Here is a 16767-nt window from a genome sequence, read left to right on the forward strand (position 1 = left end):
ACATATCTGAGATATGCTCCTTATAACTGGGTCAGATAAATGTACAGCCTTAGGTCAAATCTAATCTAAAATCTAAATCATATAAAAATATAGTCACCAATAATTGGTTATCCTCTTGAGAGCATATTTGCTTTTTCCATGAATGAACTGCTTGAAACACTGAAACAGATGTGATTTTTTTTCACTGAAATGTTGGTGGGAAATGTCCTTAAACGGGAAGTAAATCATCCTGCCTTAGGATGTAGTTTAACAGAGAATTGTTTAGACCCCTAAAGGTATTCATGATGTCTTAAAATTTGAAAGGATTTGCTGACATCTAGTGTCCGATTTTAGATATAGAGAACAGAATATCACCTTTCCAGCACATTGACACATCTGTTACACATCTGTAATTTGAATATAACGCATTGCATTAGGTTTCAGCTGTACAAATGGGTATTCGTCATTATTTTGTTTATTCACTGACACAATTTTACTTTGTGTACTGCTCAGATATTGATTAAATAGCTCTACATGCGTGTGGAGTAGGTGGGGCATGGTATGGACCAGTAGGGTAGTGCGCCGTCGAATGTGACGAGGTTGTCAGTCAGTGTGTAAACTACAGCAGCTAGCTAGCCAGCTAGCATCTGCTTGAACGTATGCACGCAAATCTGTAAAATATATCCAACTCTGTTCATTTTCGTGAACGCAACATTGGACTCTTTGTTGTGAGACAGAAGCCATAAAATGACAGAACTACGGCATCGCGGCCCCACGGAGAATGAGTTACAGCATCAACAATCAGAGGACAAGGTAACAAGATGGGCAGCTAGCTTGCCATGACTTAAATCACGTTAGCTTTGACTCGCGCTAGCAGCTAGCTAACACTAGCCAGTTGATGCCACTTCTAGTTATTCTAATCCCGCATCTTGCCTGTCCATACAACCGATTGCTAAGGTTAAACATATCGCAGTCTAAATGTTGATGTACCCTACTGGTTGTATTATTTGGGCAGGTGGTCTACATTTACATGGGTAACCTGCCTGCAGCCTTGTAAATAACGTAAGTGTTGGTGGGGGGTTGTATTGGAATCGTATGCTTGCAAGATGGGACCTGCCTAGCTAGCAATTCAATCATGTCTAGTTAGTAATGCATAGACTCAATTAAATAGGTTGTGAACATTTCCCGAGACCCGACAGGCTACTGGTGGCTTGGGTGTGTACCAAATATATACCACTAGTCGTGATTTTTTAAGTGGCTACCATAAGTAGACGCATTACGTGGTGAATTACATTTCGCGAGCTGTCCCGTACGAACAGCACTTAAAGTTATGAAGATGTCACTCCTGTAAGCGAACCTGGTAGTGGTAGGTATTTGTGAGCGAGGGGACTTACCGGTAGTCTATATTTAAAGCAGTTAACTATGATCTGTTTCGTGTTTTCCGAAACCATAAAACATATGTCTTCATAATCATTGGCGTAGCTTGTTTGTCACCAAAGGTTTCATGATGAAACTTATTAGTCTAAATCTGAGAAGGGGCGTGGTGTTTGTGGTAAGTAACTTCACTTGAGAAGGCTAAAGATGAAATTCGCTTGCAACCCAATGTTTATCTTAGCCATAACTTTTTGTCCTAAACTCTTAACCCGCCTAGCATTGTCCTCATTGGACTAACCAGTAATCATTTTACTAATCAAGCTACTACTGAATGTAGTGACAAGTAATGTTACTTTGTAAATGGCTGGATTGTGCAAAGACTAATAACGCAACAACATCATACAGCCTTTTTTGCTTGAGCATAACGTTTGAGAGTCTACGAGAGTAGGCCTATACATTTTTACATTTAAGCATGAAGCTCAGAGATTCTCAGGGGGAGTTAGAATAGTGTGTCATGAAGAGATAGCTTTTGGAGTTGACAGAATGTGTTGTTTGTGTCATCTTGTACTGTGTTTGTTTTGAGCTTGTCTCAATTTTGAGTGAATCATTTCACCTTAGAAACAGCTCTTTGTCTGTGCGTTAAATGTTCAGCCAAATGAGTGCGTCCTTCACAAGGGGTTCTCTTAGGACTTAACTGTTACATCTAGCAGCATACGAATAGTCATGTTTCCTGGGTGTACCAAAGTAGTTTTACTTGTCACTAAACTGACTGCCTTTTACAGTTGGGCTCACAATTGTGACCTCTGTTGCCGAGTAGGGTTGGTATGTAAACACTGGTTGTAGGCTTATTAGGTAGAGCTAATAAAGAGTGTATGTTAGGACACACTTTTGTGTTTTATTAGCACAACGTGTTTGATGTTCTAGCAGTATTAACAGTAGTAGGTAGGTAGGTAGTACCTCCTGCCCCACCAGCCTGGATACTGTGTTTGGTTCCCATGGACACTGAAGACTGTGGGCAGGAAACTGTGAAAAGCTAAATTTTCCAGAGTTCTGTCCTTGATTCCTTTTGAGAAGCCAAGTGACAGACAGCTGATTTGCCCCTAGGGAGGGGCCTTCCTGGAAGGGAAGGGAAAGATTTCAAACAACGTCAGCATCAGATGATAGCACATAGATATAGGCTAAATGTGTGTAATTTGTACACATAGACAACATAATCAACCATCAGTTGTGCAACCCAGTTGAAGCAGTCGGGCCTGATATGTGTTAATTTAGCTCTAGCAATGTTTAGCTCACACAGGATGGCCACACGCACTATTAAAATATGCCTTCAATGTATATCTCTCACATCAAAGCTGTTTGATGTTTTCCAGTACTTGCCAAAGCAACAGATGTACAGCCACCAGTGTCTCCTTATGACTCTTGCTTAAGGACAAAGGAGACGGATAAGGAAACAGACTTGCCATCTCTCATCGAAACTGATCAGTGGGAGGGCCGTGCTAGACCTCACACTGTTTCTCACACACACACATATAGGCTGACTATTCCCTACACAGGAAGCCTGTAAGGGTCTCCTCAGTTCTTGGAGTGCTATTTGTGGTCTGGGTGGAGTCTATTTTTAACATGGGCATCCTGAGTGGCAGGATGGGGTCTCCATGGCAACCACTGAGCCTGGAGGGCCCATCAGTCTGATTGAGAGACTGAGTGTGTGTGTGTGTCTGTGTGTGTGTTTAGATGTCATGATTTGTACCCCAGGCGCTGAAAAGAGAAACTGTGTTTTTTAAATCTAGGGTGTGCTTGAGAGGGAATGATTTGTAAGAGGGATGCAAAGAGAGACAGAAATCACAGGGGTGATGGAAAGAAAGCAAGACAGAAGAAGCGGCACAGAGAGATGAAATAGAGAAACGATGTGGATGAGAGAGAAAAAAAGGCGAGATGGAGCAAGAATAGTAGCAGCTACTCACGACTGCTTCTCTCTGATGACAGTTAGTAGGCGGTTGCCATGGAGAGGGAGAGAGGGTCATCTGGATTCATGCCATTTCTGTGGCATTTAAATGGATTTAAACAAACACAGACCCCAGCACTATCAATATGTAGCCTAATGCAATATGTTTTAGTTGCTTCAATCATTGTAATTTCTGCAAGGTTGCTTCCTCCATCTCACTCTTCTATTTTTAGGCTTCCTCTCAGATTGAATCAAGCCACCAGTTGATCCCCTAATCTCAGGCATATATTAATCACTGTGCTAATGCTCATATGCCTCTGATGCAAAGGTTCCATTTAATAAATAACATCTCTATTAACTGCCTTTCCAGCCCATTCACTTTTCCCTCTATGATAGACTTTCATTTTACAATGCATACGATGATTATTTGAATAACTTGTTTACAGCGCTATTATATATTAAAAACCTGACCGCAACCTGACCCTTACCTCAGTCTGTGAGGCTTTTGCTGTATTAGTTATAGAGCCTTCTAGAGCTCTGCTTTAGTGGGCTTTCATGTTTGATAAATAGGCGGACAGAGCTGTCTAGGTGGCAGTCACTCTTGGTTGTCAGTCATTATGAGTGTATCTTTCCAAAAAGTACAAAATAACTTGTAAAAATGCCCTCTGCATGTGCAGGGGTCAGATACAGAAGGACGGGTCGATGGGTCATCAGACAATGAGACCAAAGCCGACACAGGCGTCCCCGAAGTCCCCATTCCCCCTGACGACACGCCGGAGGTCCTCAACAAGGCCCTGTCAGGACTGTCGTCAAGGTGATGTAAATGCATGTTGTCTTGGGACCTCCTTTTTTGAGTCTACATGATTTGTGTGTCACTGCTCAGTATGAACCGTGTGTGTGTGTGTGTGTGTGTGTGTGTGTGTGTGTGTGTGTGTGTGTGTGTGTGTGTGTGTGTGTGTGTGTGTGTGTGTGTGTGTGTGTGTGTGTGTGTGTGTGTGTGTGTGTGTGTGTGTGTGTGTGTGTGTGTGTGTGTGTGTGTGTGTGTGTGTGTGTGTGTGTGTGTGTGTGGTCTTCCTCAAATAAATTGTTATGGTTGTGACATTACATGCCGTCTCCTGATGTTTTACTGTTTATTTGTAGTGTGGGAGGCTTGTTGGTGTGTTGTGTGATTTGTCCTTGTCTTCAGCTAGCAGGGCTTGTATTGACTTGCTGTTTTTCCTCTGGGGGATTTGTTTGTTGATGAGCTGCTCAGTATGTTGAATCACTACTCAACAGTTAGTGTGCTGAGGGTGCACACACCCCTCCTGTTGGCAGTGTTTGAAATGTGGTAGCGTCTCTCATTGAACTGTCTCTTTCTTTCCATCTGTATCTCCTCTTTTTCCCTCTGCCCTGTGTGTTAGACTTCCTCTCTTTCTTTGTTCTATCTTGATGTGTCTTTTTCTCCCTTCTCTCCTTTATCCTCTTGGTCAATGTCCGTCTTGCTTTCCTTTTCTCTGTCCCTCATATGTTGTCCCTTTCTTTCACTCTCCTCTTTAATTCCGCTCTCTGTATGTCCTCAGATGGAGAAACTGGTGGGTGCGAGGGATCCTGACTCTGGCCATGATCTCCTTCTTCTTCTTCATCATCTACCTGGGCCCCATAGTGCTGATGATGATCGTGAGTGTCCTCACACACTTTACACAGTCTCACACATGATTAGTCATCAACCATGTCAGCATGGCCTTTGGCTGCTCAATGAAAAACGACGTCAGTAGCAGCCCACGTCTCATTAACATTCATGTCTAATTACGCTTTGTTGTAGGGGCAATGCTTATTGGCAACAGAACATAGTAAATGTTTCTGTCATTTTCGGAATGATGAAAGCTGTGGACACAGAGTATTTGTTGTGGCCACTGAATACCGGTAGATGAGAGTATGGGTTCAAAGGTAATGAAAAGCAGTAAGCACCTAACCAGAACTGCACAAATAAAGTATTATTTACAGATTAAAAAGTAAGTACTTAATATTTGAAATACTTATATACAGAGTAGATGTGGACAGAGTACGAGAAGAAATGCAAAGAAAGTGCAAATGTAAAGTTGTATGAACTAGATGTCCAGTTGGTTATATGTGCAGTAACATTATTTGAACAGTGTATGTGGTTCAGTCGGTGCATATGATTAGTGCAAATAACATCTAAAGTACTGTAAACAGTGCAGTAATGAGTGCAATGATGCTGTTAGAGTGGTGGTGTGGAGTTCAGCAGGGTCACAGCCTCAGGGAAGAAGCTTTTCCTGAGCCTGCTGGCCCATCCACAGCTCAGATCCAGCAGAGTTCAAGTCATACCTTCAAGTCCAGCGGGTATACTTAGGTCAACAAAGATGCCCTCAGTGAATGTGTTCACAGTCCGTGCTGTCTGACAAATCCGTAGGAACAGAATGAGAAAACATACACCCTCACGTTCTTACACACGTTCACATTCAGATGCATACACACACACACACACACACACACACACACACACACACACACACACACACACACACACACACACACACAAATGCAGGTCTCCCAATGTCTTCACCCCCTACTGTGGAAAAGGCTGGGACTGTGTGAAGATGGCAGTGTTGGGATTGAGCTGCTCATTAGACTATGACCAGAGGCCCACAGGAGGAGGAATTTGCTCTCTGTGTCACATGAGCTGGTGGCAGTAATGACTTGACTCCCTTCTCTCACCCTGGTCAGTCACACTGACGTCCTCAGTCACCATTAGACCAACCTTAAAATAGAAAGGCTTCTTCCTCCTTCCTTGATCATCATCATCATCAAGAGGTTTATTCTTGTGTGCTGCTTGAGGAAATTAAACTATGGGTTAAAGTAGATGACTTACATTCTCTTAGAGGTTACTCTCATCCACAGTCAGTTACAGCCCTTTTAATCATGAACCTCATTCTATAAGTGAACATCTTTTGAAACTTGCTGTGTTTGCATCTTGGTTTCAGCTAAATGCTGTAAACATGTAAACATCTAGAGATGTGGGCACATTATTTAGATTAGATCCACTTCTTCACATCTGCTGTGTATAGTTAAAAAGCACTTTGAAAACTCATTGTACAGTATGGCTGTTTGACACCGGTTTTCTCCCTGCGCAGGTAATGTGTGTCCAGATCAAATGCTTCCAGGAGATCATCCACATCGGCTACAGCGTGTACCACTCCTACCACCTGCCCTGGTTCAGGTCGCTCAGCTGGTGAGGTCTCACCTTCTGTCGTTTCTTCACACCCAGCATGCCTCCTTCTCTCTCTCTCTCTCTCTCGCTCTCTCTCTGCCTCTCCCTCTCTCTGACCTCTGTGTCATTCTCTCACTTTTTTCTCTCTCTCTTTAATTATTGTTGTGTTGTGGGTTACAACTGGGAAGCTCTTCTGAGCATTTGTTGGAGTGTGAAAACATGTTGACACTCTCTGTGCACTTTTCCAAGTGATCGATAGATGATCTGTGTGTGTACTTTTTAAATCATGCTTTTTGGTTTTCTCGCATTTTTGTTTTAGATGTAGGTGTCTGTCAGTGTTTTGCATACTTACTGACAGCCCAGGAAATCATCATAATGTTTATAATCCTCTTGTTTGTTCACTCAGCTGCCTTAACTCTCTCCCCCAGCATAAAGGTAATGCTAATAGGATATGAATGTCCTCAGGACGTGTAGACTTGGTGTTTCCCACACACTTCAACCCTTTGACAACCTTTGTAGAAATTCCTCTTGATTTCCAGCTGTCCCTATAGGCCACGCAGACACCCTTTAGAAATGTCTAGCAGGTCTGAACTTATCCTGAAATAAGAGAAGTAGTTGTGTTAGGCTATACACTGTGGCTTTGTACATTACTTAAGCAGACACTGCTGTTAGCCTGACAGTGTGTAGGGTCCTATGCTGCTTGCCTACAGAGTGCTTGCTGGTTCTGCTCCCACCTACCTAAATGCTCTTGTAAGGGCAAATGTTACACCCAGGTTGCTGCACTCATCTACTGAGCGGCGTCTGGCACTGCCGCCTGGGCAAGCACGGCAATCCAGACTATTCTCAGTTGTAGTTCCACGTTGGTGGAACGAACTGCCTAGCACTACCAGAGCAGGGGCGTCCCTCTCTACCTTCAAGAAGCTCTTGAAGACCCAACTTTTCAGAGAGCACCTCCCTTCCTAACTGGCACCTTGGCTTAACTTGCACTTAAGCAGTGACAGTCCCGCACTTCTTTTTCTTTCTATGTCGTTTTCTATTTCTTGAAAAAAAAAAGAAGAAAAAAGCAGTATTTATTGTTACACCAGGTTTTATTGCTCTTAGCTTGACTGTTCTCTCCCTTGTACGTCGCTTTGGACCAAAGCGTCTGCTAAATGGCTAAATGTAAATGTAAATGTGTTCACACATCCGGTTGTCTGAGCCCAGAAAGGTGACTGTGCTCGTCTTTCCTCTCTTCCTGGAAGGTACTTCCTGTTGTGCGTGAACTACTTCTTCTATGGTGAGACGGTGACCGACTACTTCTTCACGCTGGTGCAGCGTGAGATGCCGCTGCGCATCCTCAGCAAGTACCACCGCTTCATCTCCTTCGCCCTCTACCTCACCGGTGAGCCCCACCAGTGGACAGCACGCAGAGATTCACATACACACATACAAGCGCACACTCACACATTCACATTCACACTCACACAAGTACACACTCACACAAGGACACATGCATACAGTGGCAGGGACATTGGCATACAGTACATTCATTTATACACACACACATGCATGGTATGGACATGGTGTTACGCATGCATACACAAGCATACACATGTTACACATTCCAATTGGCTGCCACACACATAAATAGATATCACATATTGCACATGCATCTGAACACATGTATTCATTCTTACATACACACACCACACACTTTAGTCCATTTCTATAGGCTTACCTACCCAACTACTGGTATTCACTGGTACTGTTTATACCAAGCAAACAAATTCCAGGATGTTCACATCCACCCTTACTCCAGGGTTATTTTTAGCAACCACCTAGGGGAGAGATTTAGCCCAAAACACTCTGACGCAAACATTAGAACTTAGACCTTATTTGGCTAAAAAAACATAACATGGCCAACATTGAAGGATATGATAAGTAGATACATTTAGCTTTGTCTAGGGGGAATGAAAATGGTAGACTGGCTACAGCTTAAGAAACCAAGTGCAGTTTAGCCTATGTCTACTGTTATCTATTGTTTGCTGTGAGTCAGTGCAGCAAGTGCAGAGGCAGTGGAAGGAGGGGGAGGAGCAGGATGTGGTGAGGTCGTGCTGCAAGGCTCTGTGCTTCGCTGAGCCAAGCTGTGCTGAGCCGAGTGTCTGAGCGTCTTGAGTGCTTCTTAGTGGTAAAGTCTGAAGCTTCAGGATGCTGTACCTCAGACCCACCCTTCTCTCAGTTTTAGGTTTTAAACGTCTGCAGATCTCCTGCTGTCTTAGGGCTCTCTCTCTCTCTCTCTCTGCTCTCACCACCTCCAGTACCCCTCTCATAGCCTCAGTGCATTTACTACTTCATTTGTCACACTTCAGTCCAATGTGTCTTTAAGGTCTCCTACTAATGTTGAAAAGCTGGACCAGTAATGGTTCATCAGCTTGCTAGTTTACATTCATTCCCAATGATTTTGACAGAGACCTAGTACATCTCTGACAGAGCCCTAGCTAGTTCTAGAAGGCTTATTTGGACTCCGTTATGGTGTCAGTCTTCTCGCTGACCCATTCTGCCCATGGCTCAGTCTCTTCTCTCCTGCCAGTCTTTTTGGGAGGGCTCCTCTGAGCCAGCCAAGGACAGCTATTACAGTAATGATGCCGTCAGGTCACACAGGCCGTTTGTTCTGCTAAGGGCAGTGATTCATTTCCTGTCTCTGCTTTTTCTGTCCATTTCTGGTGTAGCTGTACTTGTTCAATTGAGTGGAGAGAGGAGGGGTTTTTATTGTAGCACATAATCTGCTCAGTCTTGGGATTTCTGTTCCTTCAGACTGATGATCTGATCTGAAACCTGCTGCTCTTTGATGTGTTCTGCAGCGAGACAGTGATGGAGATGGAGATTAAGATGGCTTTTTCCTCTCTCTCCAAGCAGAACTGCCGTAGCTGCTTTATTTATCTTGCTAAAAGCACTGTTTACAGTCTCTTAGGTGAAGGGATATTATCTCTGAACAACAGATTCCTTTTATTCCATATTTATAACAAGTTGGTCAGTGAAGCTGGATGCTGGGATGAAAAGATGAAAAGGATGGACCAGAATTACACTATTAACTGACTGATTAATGCTGTGGACATTGTTTGTGGATGCATAGTGAACATTTGTTAACAAGTGTGCTACAGAACACATCCAGTAGTTAATTCTAACCGTAATGACACATGGGTTGCTGTATGGTAATGTGAAAAGTTAGTTAAATTGTGATCGAAAGACCAATGTAGGATAAAAATGTCTTTTATCCAGGGTTCTGCATGTTCGTGTTGAGCCTGGTGAAGAAGCACTACCGCCTGCAGTTCTACATGGTGAGTGGAGGCTGCTGCTGCATTATTAAGGGGCTCAGAAGCACACACACACACTCACACTCACACACACACACTCACACTCACACTCACACTCACACTCACACTCACACTCACACTCACACTCACACTCACACTCACACTCACACTCACACTCACACTCACACTCACACTCACACTCACACTCACACTCACACTCACACTCACACTCACACTCACACTCACACTCACACTCACACTCACACTCACACTCACACTCAGTGGCTTGGCTCTGGCTCTGTCCCAGGAGCTGCAGGCCCGCCGTCTCTGGGCCCTGTAAACCAGGACATGCATACACACTTTACTGTCCTTACACACACTCACAACCCACATACTACTCGTGTAAGTACACCCACTTTATCATGTACTTTTTTCAACTCAACCTGGAGCTTAATCACACACACACTAGTATTTACAGTAAACCTTTCCAGAATTGAGAAAGAGAGAGAGAGAGAGAGAGAGAGAGAGCAAGAAAGAAAGAAAGAAAGAAAGAAAGAAAGAGAGAGAATTTATAATTCATTTTGATGCCATTGTTAACAGTCTGACTCTTTCTCTTTACCCCTCTCCCCCCATCCCCCTTTTCTATTTTTAACTTCCAGTTTGGCTGGACTCATGTGACTCTGCTGATTGTGGTAACTCAGTCACACCTCATCATTCACAACCTCTTCGAGGGAATGATCTGGTAAAGTATTTCTCCATTTCACTCTTGCATACAATCAGTCACTTGAATTATTTATTTTCATGTCGGGTCAGAAGGCCAACCTGCAGCTTTGTGGATACGTTTTCCCCTTTCCTTCTGTAACCCCTCTCCCATTGTCCTCCTCCCAGGTTTATAGTGCCCATCTCCTGTGTCATCTGTAATGACATCATGGCCTACATGTTCGGCTTCTTCTTTGGACGCACCCCCCTTATCAAGGTAGAGTGACAGTCTCGGCTCCATGCTCTGTGGCTCTCCCACTCTACATCAGTGTCTGACTGACTGTTGTCAGTCCTGATGTCTAGTAAAGATGTATGCTGTTATCAGTACCCGTTCTGGCTTATCAGTTAAAACTGATTGTTCTGGTACTCTCTCTCCCTCTCAGCTGTCTCCCAAGAAGACGTGGGAGGGCTTCATCGGAGGATTCTTCGCCACGGTTGTGTTTGGCATCCTGGTAAGCAGCAGAAGCCTCAAAGGCGACCGTACGTCAGACTGCTAGAGACGCTCGAGCCTCCAGTCTCACACTGTGGCTTTCAGTGTTATTTACAGTCTTCACCAGAACACATCAACTAGAGTGAGGGGGTGAAATCAACAGCCAGAGGCTTTAGTAGCTACCCAGTTTGCAGACGTTTGAAGACCATACATGGAGTAGAATAGGAGAAATGCTCACGATGGCTCTTGTACAAGATGCTCTTCGATTCATAGGATTCTGTCGCAGTGCATGGACAAGCTGTTAATCTTGTCAGGTTTCCCTTGGTAAATGTTTTTAATGATTCTGTTGTGTTATTAAACTAGCACAGTGGCTGATTCAAGCTTATTAGAGCTCATGATGCGAGTCACATCGTTTTTAGAGCTTTTGTGCGTAGTATGAGTAGAGTAGTATGTTTGCCTGGAATCCATACAAAGAGGTATTTTAAAAAGGTAACAGAAACATAATACAGTTTTATCTTTGTGTTTCTCTCTTCTATCCTCCAGCTGTCTTATGTGATGGCAGGCTACAGTTACTTTGTGTGTCCGGTGGAGTTTAACAACGACTCCAACAGGTTCGAAGTGGACTGCGAGCCGTCTGAGCTGTTCCAGCTGCAGGACTACACTCTCCCCGCCGTCCTGGCGTCCTTCACTGGCTGGGTGAGAGCTCATACAGCCCCCATACATGATCCCTATGCTAGATGCTCTGAGCCAAGTAGTATGCAAGGGAAGTTTGCCATTATTATCGTTGGTTATCTGGTTAAATATCCTCTATTTAGTTTGTTGCCTTGGAGTTGAGAATACCTTTTCTGTGAACATCTTGGACAGACTCCTTGAAGTGATATTAAGCCTGAAGCATCCATTAACCATACTCTTTCCTTAGAAATGTCGACTCCTGTTATTATTCTCAAACAGCTTCTCTCCCTTATATACATAGGTTTATGAGATGTAATGACTGAAAACACATTGAATCTTGTCTGTGAGGACATGAGATATTAATGTGTGTTGTGTTCTGAAGTCATGTTTGAGTGATAAACTGATCAGACTTGTCTCTCCGCAGTCCACCGTGCGTCTGTACCCGTTCCAGATCCACACCATCGCTCTGTCCACCTTTGCCTCTGTCATGGGACCCTTCGGGGGATTCTTTGCCAGTGGTTTCAAGAGGGCCTTTAAGATCAAAGTGGGTAAAGTGGGGGTCCAGGTCACCAAACACCTAGTGCTTCCCATAACACCTCTCTACCAACCCCCCCTCCCCCCCTTATAGGGAAAGGATATTTTAGTGCTCTACCACTAGTTCACTGTCACAGCGCACCTCTTCAATCCACTCTTAATAGATCTACTCCCCCCTGTACTCTTAGTCCTAACTCTCTTAACCGTCACTGACATGTCTCCAATGTACAGATGTGCCCCCTTAGATTTGATTAGTTGAATCAGGTGTGTGTAACCTGATTATTGTTGGCCTGTAAGTAAACTCTGCTGGAGTGTAGGCTCTCCAGGCGGAGGGCTGGGCACCCTGGTGTTGCTTGTGCTCTTTCCCAGAATTCATCTGTAGGGACTGCCCCAACCTAATTTATTCCCAGGGAGGACTCATGTCCCAGTTACATCACTTATGAAGCCAGTTGTGTGTCTGTCGGCCTGTCTGTCTCTCTGCCTGTCTGTCTGTCTGTCTGTCTGTCCCTACCCAGTAACCAATTTTAGCGATACCCACTGCTCCTTTTGTGACGCTATTCTCTTTGCTCATCCAGGATTTTGCCGACACTATCCCTGGCCACGGAGGCATCATGGACCGCTTTGACTGCCAGTACCTCATGGCCACGTTCGTCAATGTCTACATCGCCAGCTTCATCAGGTACGGTACCAGCGCTATTGGCACAATTATGCATGAATGAAGCCTGATCACGCCCCTCACTCTGGTTCCTTTTCTTCTCTCCAGGGGACCCAACCCCAGCAAAGTGATCCAGCAGCTGCTGGCCCTGCGCCTGGACCAGCAGCTCAACATCTTCAACTCCCTGAAGACTCACCTCACAGAGAGGGGGCTGCTGCCCGCCGGAGAGGAGGTGGCCTAGGGCTGCAGCCCAGACCCCTCTCACCTCAGGGTGGATGTGGGGGGTGGAGGTGAAAGAGGGGGGAACCATCCAGGGTGGATGGTGGAGGTCAGGTGGTGGTGGAGGTGGGGGTGTCCATGAGATGTGGTACCCCTCTCTTAAGAGATAAGAGAACATGAACACAAACATGTCCCCCCCCAACACCATCCCCTTAACTAAAGCCTTTGGTCATTCCATTTCTGTGAGTGACTGTGTGTGTGTGCATGTGTGTGCATGTGTGTGAGTGTGGCTGTCAAGAGACATGTGGTCACGCTGCCGTCTCAGAATGTGTTGTGTGAATGTGTATGTTGTTTGTCACACTTACTCAGTGTTTTGTTTTTCTTGTGAGCCACTGTATATTTTTGTGTTGCTGTTTCTCCCATATGTCAGGTAGAGCACAGTATATATCCATACAGTGCACAGTACACAGAACACTCATCTTCCTGAGGTCAGCTGTATATTTCCACGTGTATACAGTACAAAATTATATTCTACTCCTATAATGTGTGTGAAATATTTTATGGTACATGCTTTTATTTTTTACCTTTGTTTTAATGCACTGCCCTCGACAAGCCCACACTGTTCTAGTATGTCTTTGCAATGTAATTGCTTTGTGCTTTTTTTGTTGATGGTTTGTTCAGTTCAGTCAGAGGTTTTAGAATACCGTATCCAGTATTTTTTCTGTCTGTTTGGTGAGTAAGTGACAAATCTCTGGTCCTCTGTCATCTTCTTCTCCGTCTCTGTCTCTCTCTTTCTCCTCTTTCTTTTTCTCTCCCTCATTCACACAGTGCTTCTCCAGCCATGTCTGTTAAAGAACACGTTGCGCGGAGCGAGAGCCGTTGATTCTGAGGCAGCAGGTAGACTAGGCAGTGGAGCTGTGGAGGCACGGTGGTTGGGTTGTCAGTCAAGTCAGAGAGGCAAACAGTGTTGCTAATGAGTGTATAGATTGGCTAACGTCAGGGCAAGATGGCGTGGTGTAATGGAAGTGTCGTTGTGCTGGGTCCTAGCACTAATGCAGTATTGAGCGATCTCCAACTGAAGTGAACCACACATAGTGTTAGTGGTGGTGGATGTAAATCGCACCTTGATATGGAGTCTTGCTGAGTCTTTGTTGGGGATGTAGTGGCTGAAGAGAGTCCACGTCCATTGCCCTTTTTAAGACTCAGGCCTGCAGAAGAATCAGTACTGACCACACTTAAAAGGGATGCGTTCAGTCATGTGATGGAGCCTGAATGTAATGAGAGAGGTGAAGTTTGTGGTCCTGACCCTGTACACAGCCTCGGTGGTCTATACATTCAGCTGGTGGTCCAGGATACCGTGTTCTATATAGTGTAGTATCTGCAGTCAGGATGTTCTTGAATCATATAAGAGTTAATGTCATTTCATTCATATTTATTACGAGTGAAGAGTACTTTTTCTACTGAACCAATTTCACAGAATAGTGGATGTCATTAAAAGGTCTTGTTTACATTAGTTCTTTTTAGTTGATGGGTCAATTTGTTTGAATTAGGAAAGCTAACAGACAGTTACCACAAACGAAATTATTATATACTTATTTATATATGTAATGGGTGAAACAGAGAGAAAAATGTATGGTGAAAATGAAATAGGATGGTCAATGAAAATGACTTCAGAGAGCAATGGATTTAAGCCTCTGTATAGCTGTTCAACGTGTGCTAAAACAATTGTTACCTAAGCTGAGTATATTGTGCTGCCATCTTACACCCTGTACGTTTCTGAAGGGACCATTGGCCAGTCTAGAGAGACAAGCCAAGCCAAGCCAAACAAGATGGCTTGAATGAAGTTCAGAAGCCCCAGGTTCACACCCTCTCTAAATGACTCTCACTGTGACGCTGTGTCATATTATAGGAATGATTCTCTCAGTGGGAACCAAGCGTGACCTTAAAACATTATCCCCACTAATTTCACTGCCACATAATAGCCATTTTTTTACTGCTAGTATGAGGATCCAATTCCCCTTCACAAAATGGAACATTTACTGTGTTGTAGGTCTTTGGTCTTAAAGGCTACCTACACTGCCCAAACTAATTTCAGCCATCTTAGTCACCATGTTTGCGAGACTTGGGTGATGAGCATTGGGTGAAATGGTAATTTATAGGATGCTTTGGAAGGAGTTGGAGTTACACATTAGCCAGAGCATGTAGCTAATGCTGAGGGAATACTTTGAATTAAAAAAGGAAATGCTAAAAGGAGAACAAAGTTATTTGCTCTTTCAGAACAGTCCCTTGTTTTCTCTGATGGTTTTTGGTGGCTACTAACGCGAACATAGGTGGCTATTGACATCAAGAGGGGGCTTTTTGGCAAAGGGTTGTTCCCTCATTTCAGAGACAGTTAACGGGAGATGTTGAAAGAGATGCCATAGGACAGTTTTCCCAGTATCTGTATTTTTGTTATTACTGCTTTATTTAATCATTTTTGCACTGGTATGATGACTGGTATTCTTTCCCTCCCAAAACAGTAAGCCATAACTTTGCAAGAGTTGGTATTGAAATGTTTTGTATGCGCAATAATTTTTTTGCCAAATAATGGGGGACATTATTGTTTGACAGAATACACAATTAATTCAGTTTTGCCACCTAGATTATGAAGCTGTTCTGTGGCTAACAAGAGTTAGCGCAATGATCATAGCAATTTCTCTCTCAACTCATTACCTTGTAGAGACTAGGACAGTCATAATGCTAAGCAGGACCACCACCAAGCCATGTGCACATACAGAAAAACCTTGTTATTACACTTACTGGTCTATCCCACTGCCATCCATATTGTAATTATATAAAGGATATATCAAGCGTTTATTCTTATTATTTCAACAGGTGTCATGTGCTCTCTTTTTTTTTGTAAACCTTTAAATGTTGTAAGGATATCAACATGTTACTTGTGATTATATTAAATGGGTTTTTAAAAATGATGGTGCAGAGATTTTTTTCAGATTGTTTTGTGAGGTTTGTTCATTGGCAATTATGTTGCTCTCTGCATTTTGTTGTGAAAAATCCTATAGCTAAATATTTAGAAGATACTACAGAAAAATATTTATATGTTAAAAGGTATTGCTTTACTGGCAGTGGTTATATGTTGAGTATTTTGTGTTTTTGCAACTATCGGGAAGCAATGTCATGGACTAATAGAATAGAACTTTTGATGTTAGTTCTAGCTACTTCAGAAAGTGAATACTTGAGGGGCACTGATGGGCAGACAATGGGAGGAGTTGATATTGCAATAATGGTTTGGGAGATGACCACAGTGGTGTACCTGTAGATGACCACTAGGGGACGCTAGCAATCCTGCATTCAGAGAGAATCAACGGCATGTGGCAGCACTACAATGGAAACCTGAGGTGGTGGTTCCGCCCCTGCATACATAGATATTGTTACGTTCCCCATCCTAGTGTTGTATGTGTTCTGAGGTACACTGTCTTATGCTTGCTGCAACTGTCTATACCTAAATATTAAGCCCACAGATATTGCTTCAGATGTTTTCAGTTCATTATGTGAAATATTCCATCATACATCTATTCTGGTTTGGACTCTGCATCGGCTGCCTTTGTGAACAACTGATCATTTATTCAGACTTATTATTATTATTATTATTGCATATGTTGTTATCTGTGCTTTCCCCTGCAGTAAATTGTTTTCCATGTGTTA

General features: G+C 43.6%; 1 protein-coding gene across 1 annotated transcript; it reads left to right on the plus strand.

Annotated features, from left to right (window-relative positions):
• The first annotated feature begins 600 nt into the window (after nucleotides 1–600).
• cds2 (CDP-diacylglycerol synthase (phosphatidate cytidylyltransferase) 2) lies at nucleotides 601–16767 on the plus strand. Its single transcript, XM_080853022.1, has 13 exons — nucleotides 601–792; nucleotides 3973–4109; nucleotides 4855–4951; nucleotides 6427–6524; nucleotides 7745–7884; nucleotides 9762–9820; nucleotides 10456–10538; nucleotides 10685–10772; nucleotides 10939–11007; nucleotides 11529–11681; nucleotides 12082–12201; nucleotides 12767–12870; nucleotides 12955–16767. The coding sequence occupies exons 1-13, from the start codon at nucleotides 727–729 to the stop codon at nucleotides 13085–13087; spliced, it is 1347 nt and encodes a 448-aa protein (XP_080709148.1). The 5' UTR covers nucleotides 601–726; the 3' UTR covers nucleotides 13088–16767.

This window comes from Sprattus sprattus (genome assembly GCF_963457725.1).
Source record: "Sprattus sprattus genome assembly, chromosome: 15".
In the NCBI taxonomy this organism is placed as follows: Eukaryota; Metazoa; Chordata; class Actinopteri; order Clupeiformes; family Clupeidae; genus Sprattus; species Sprattus sprattus.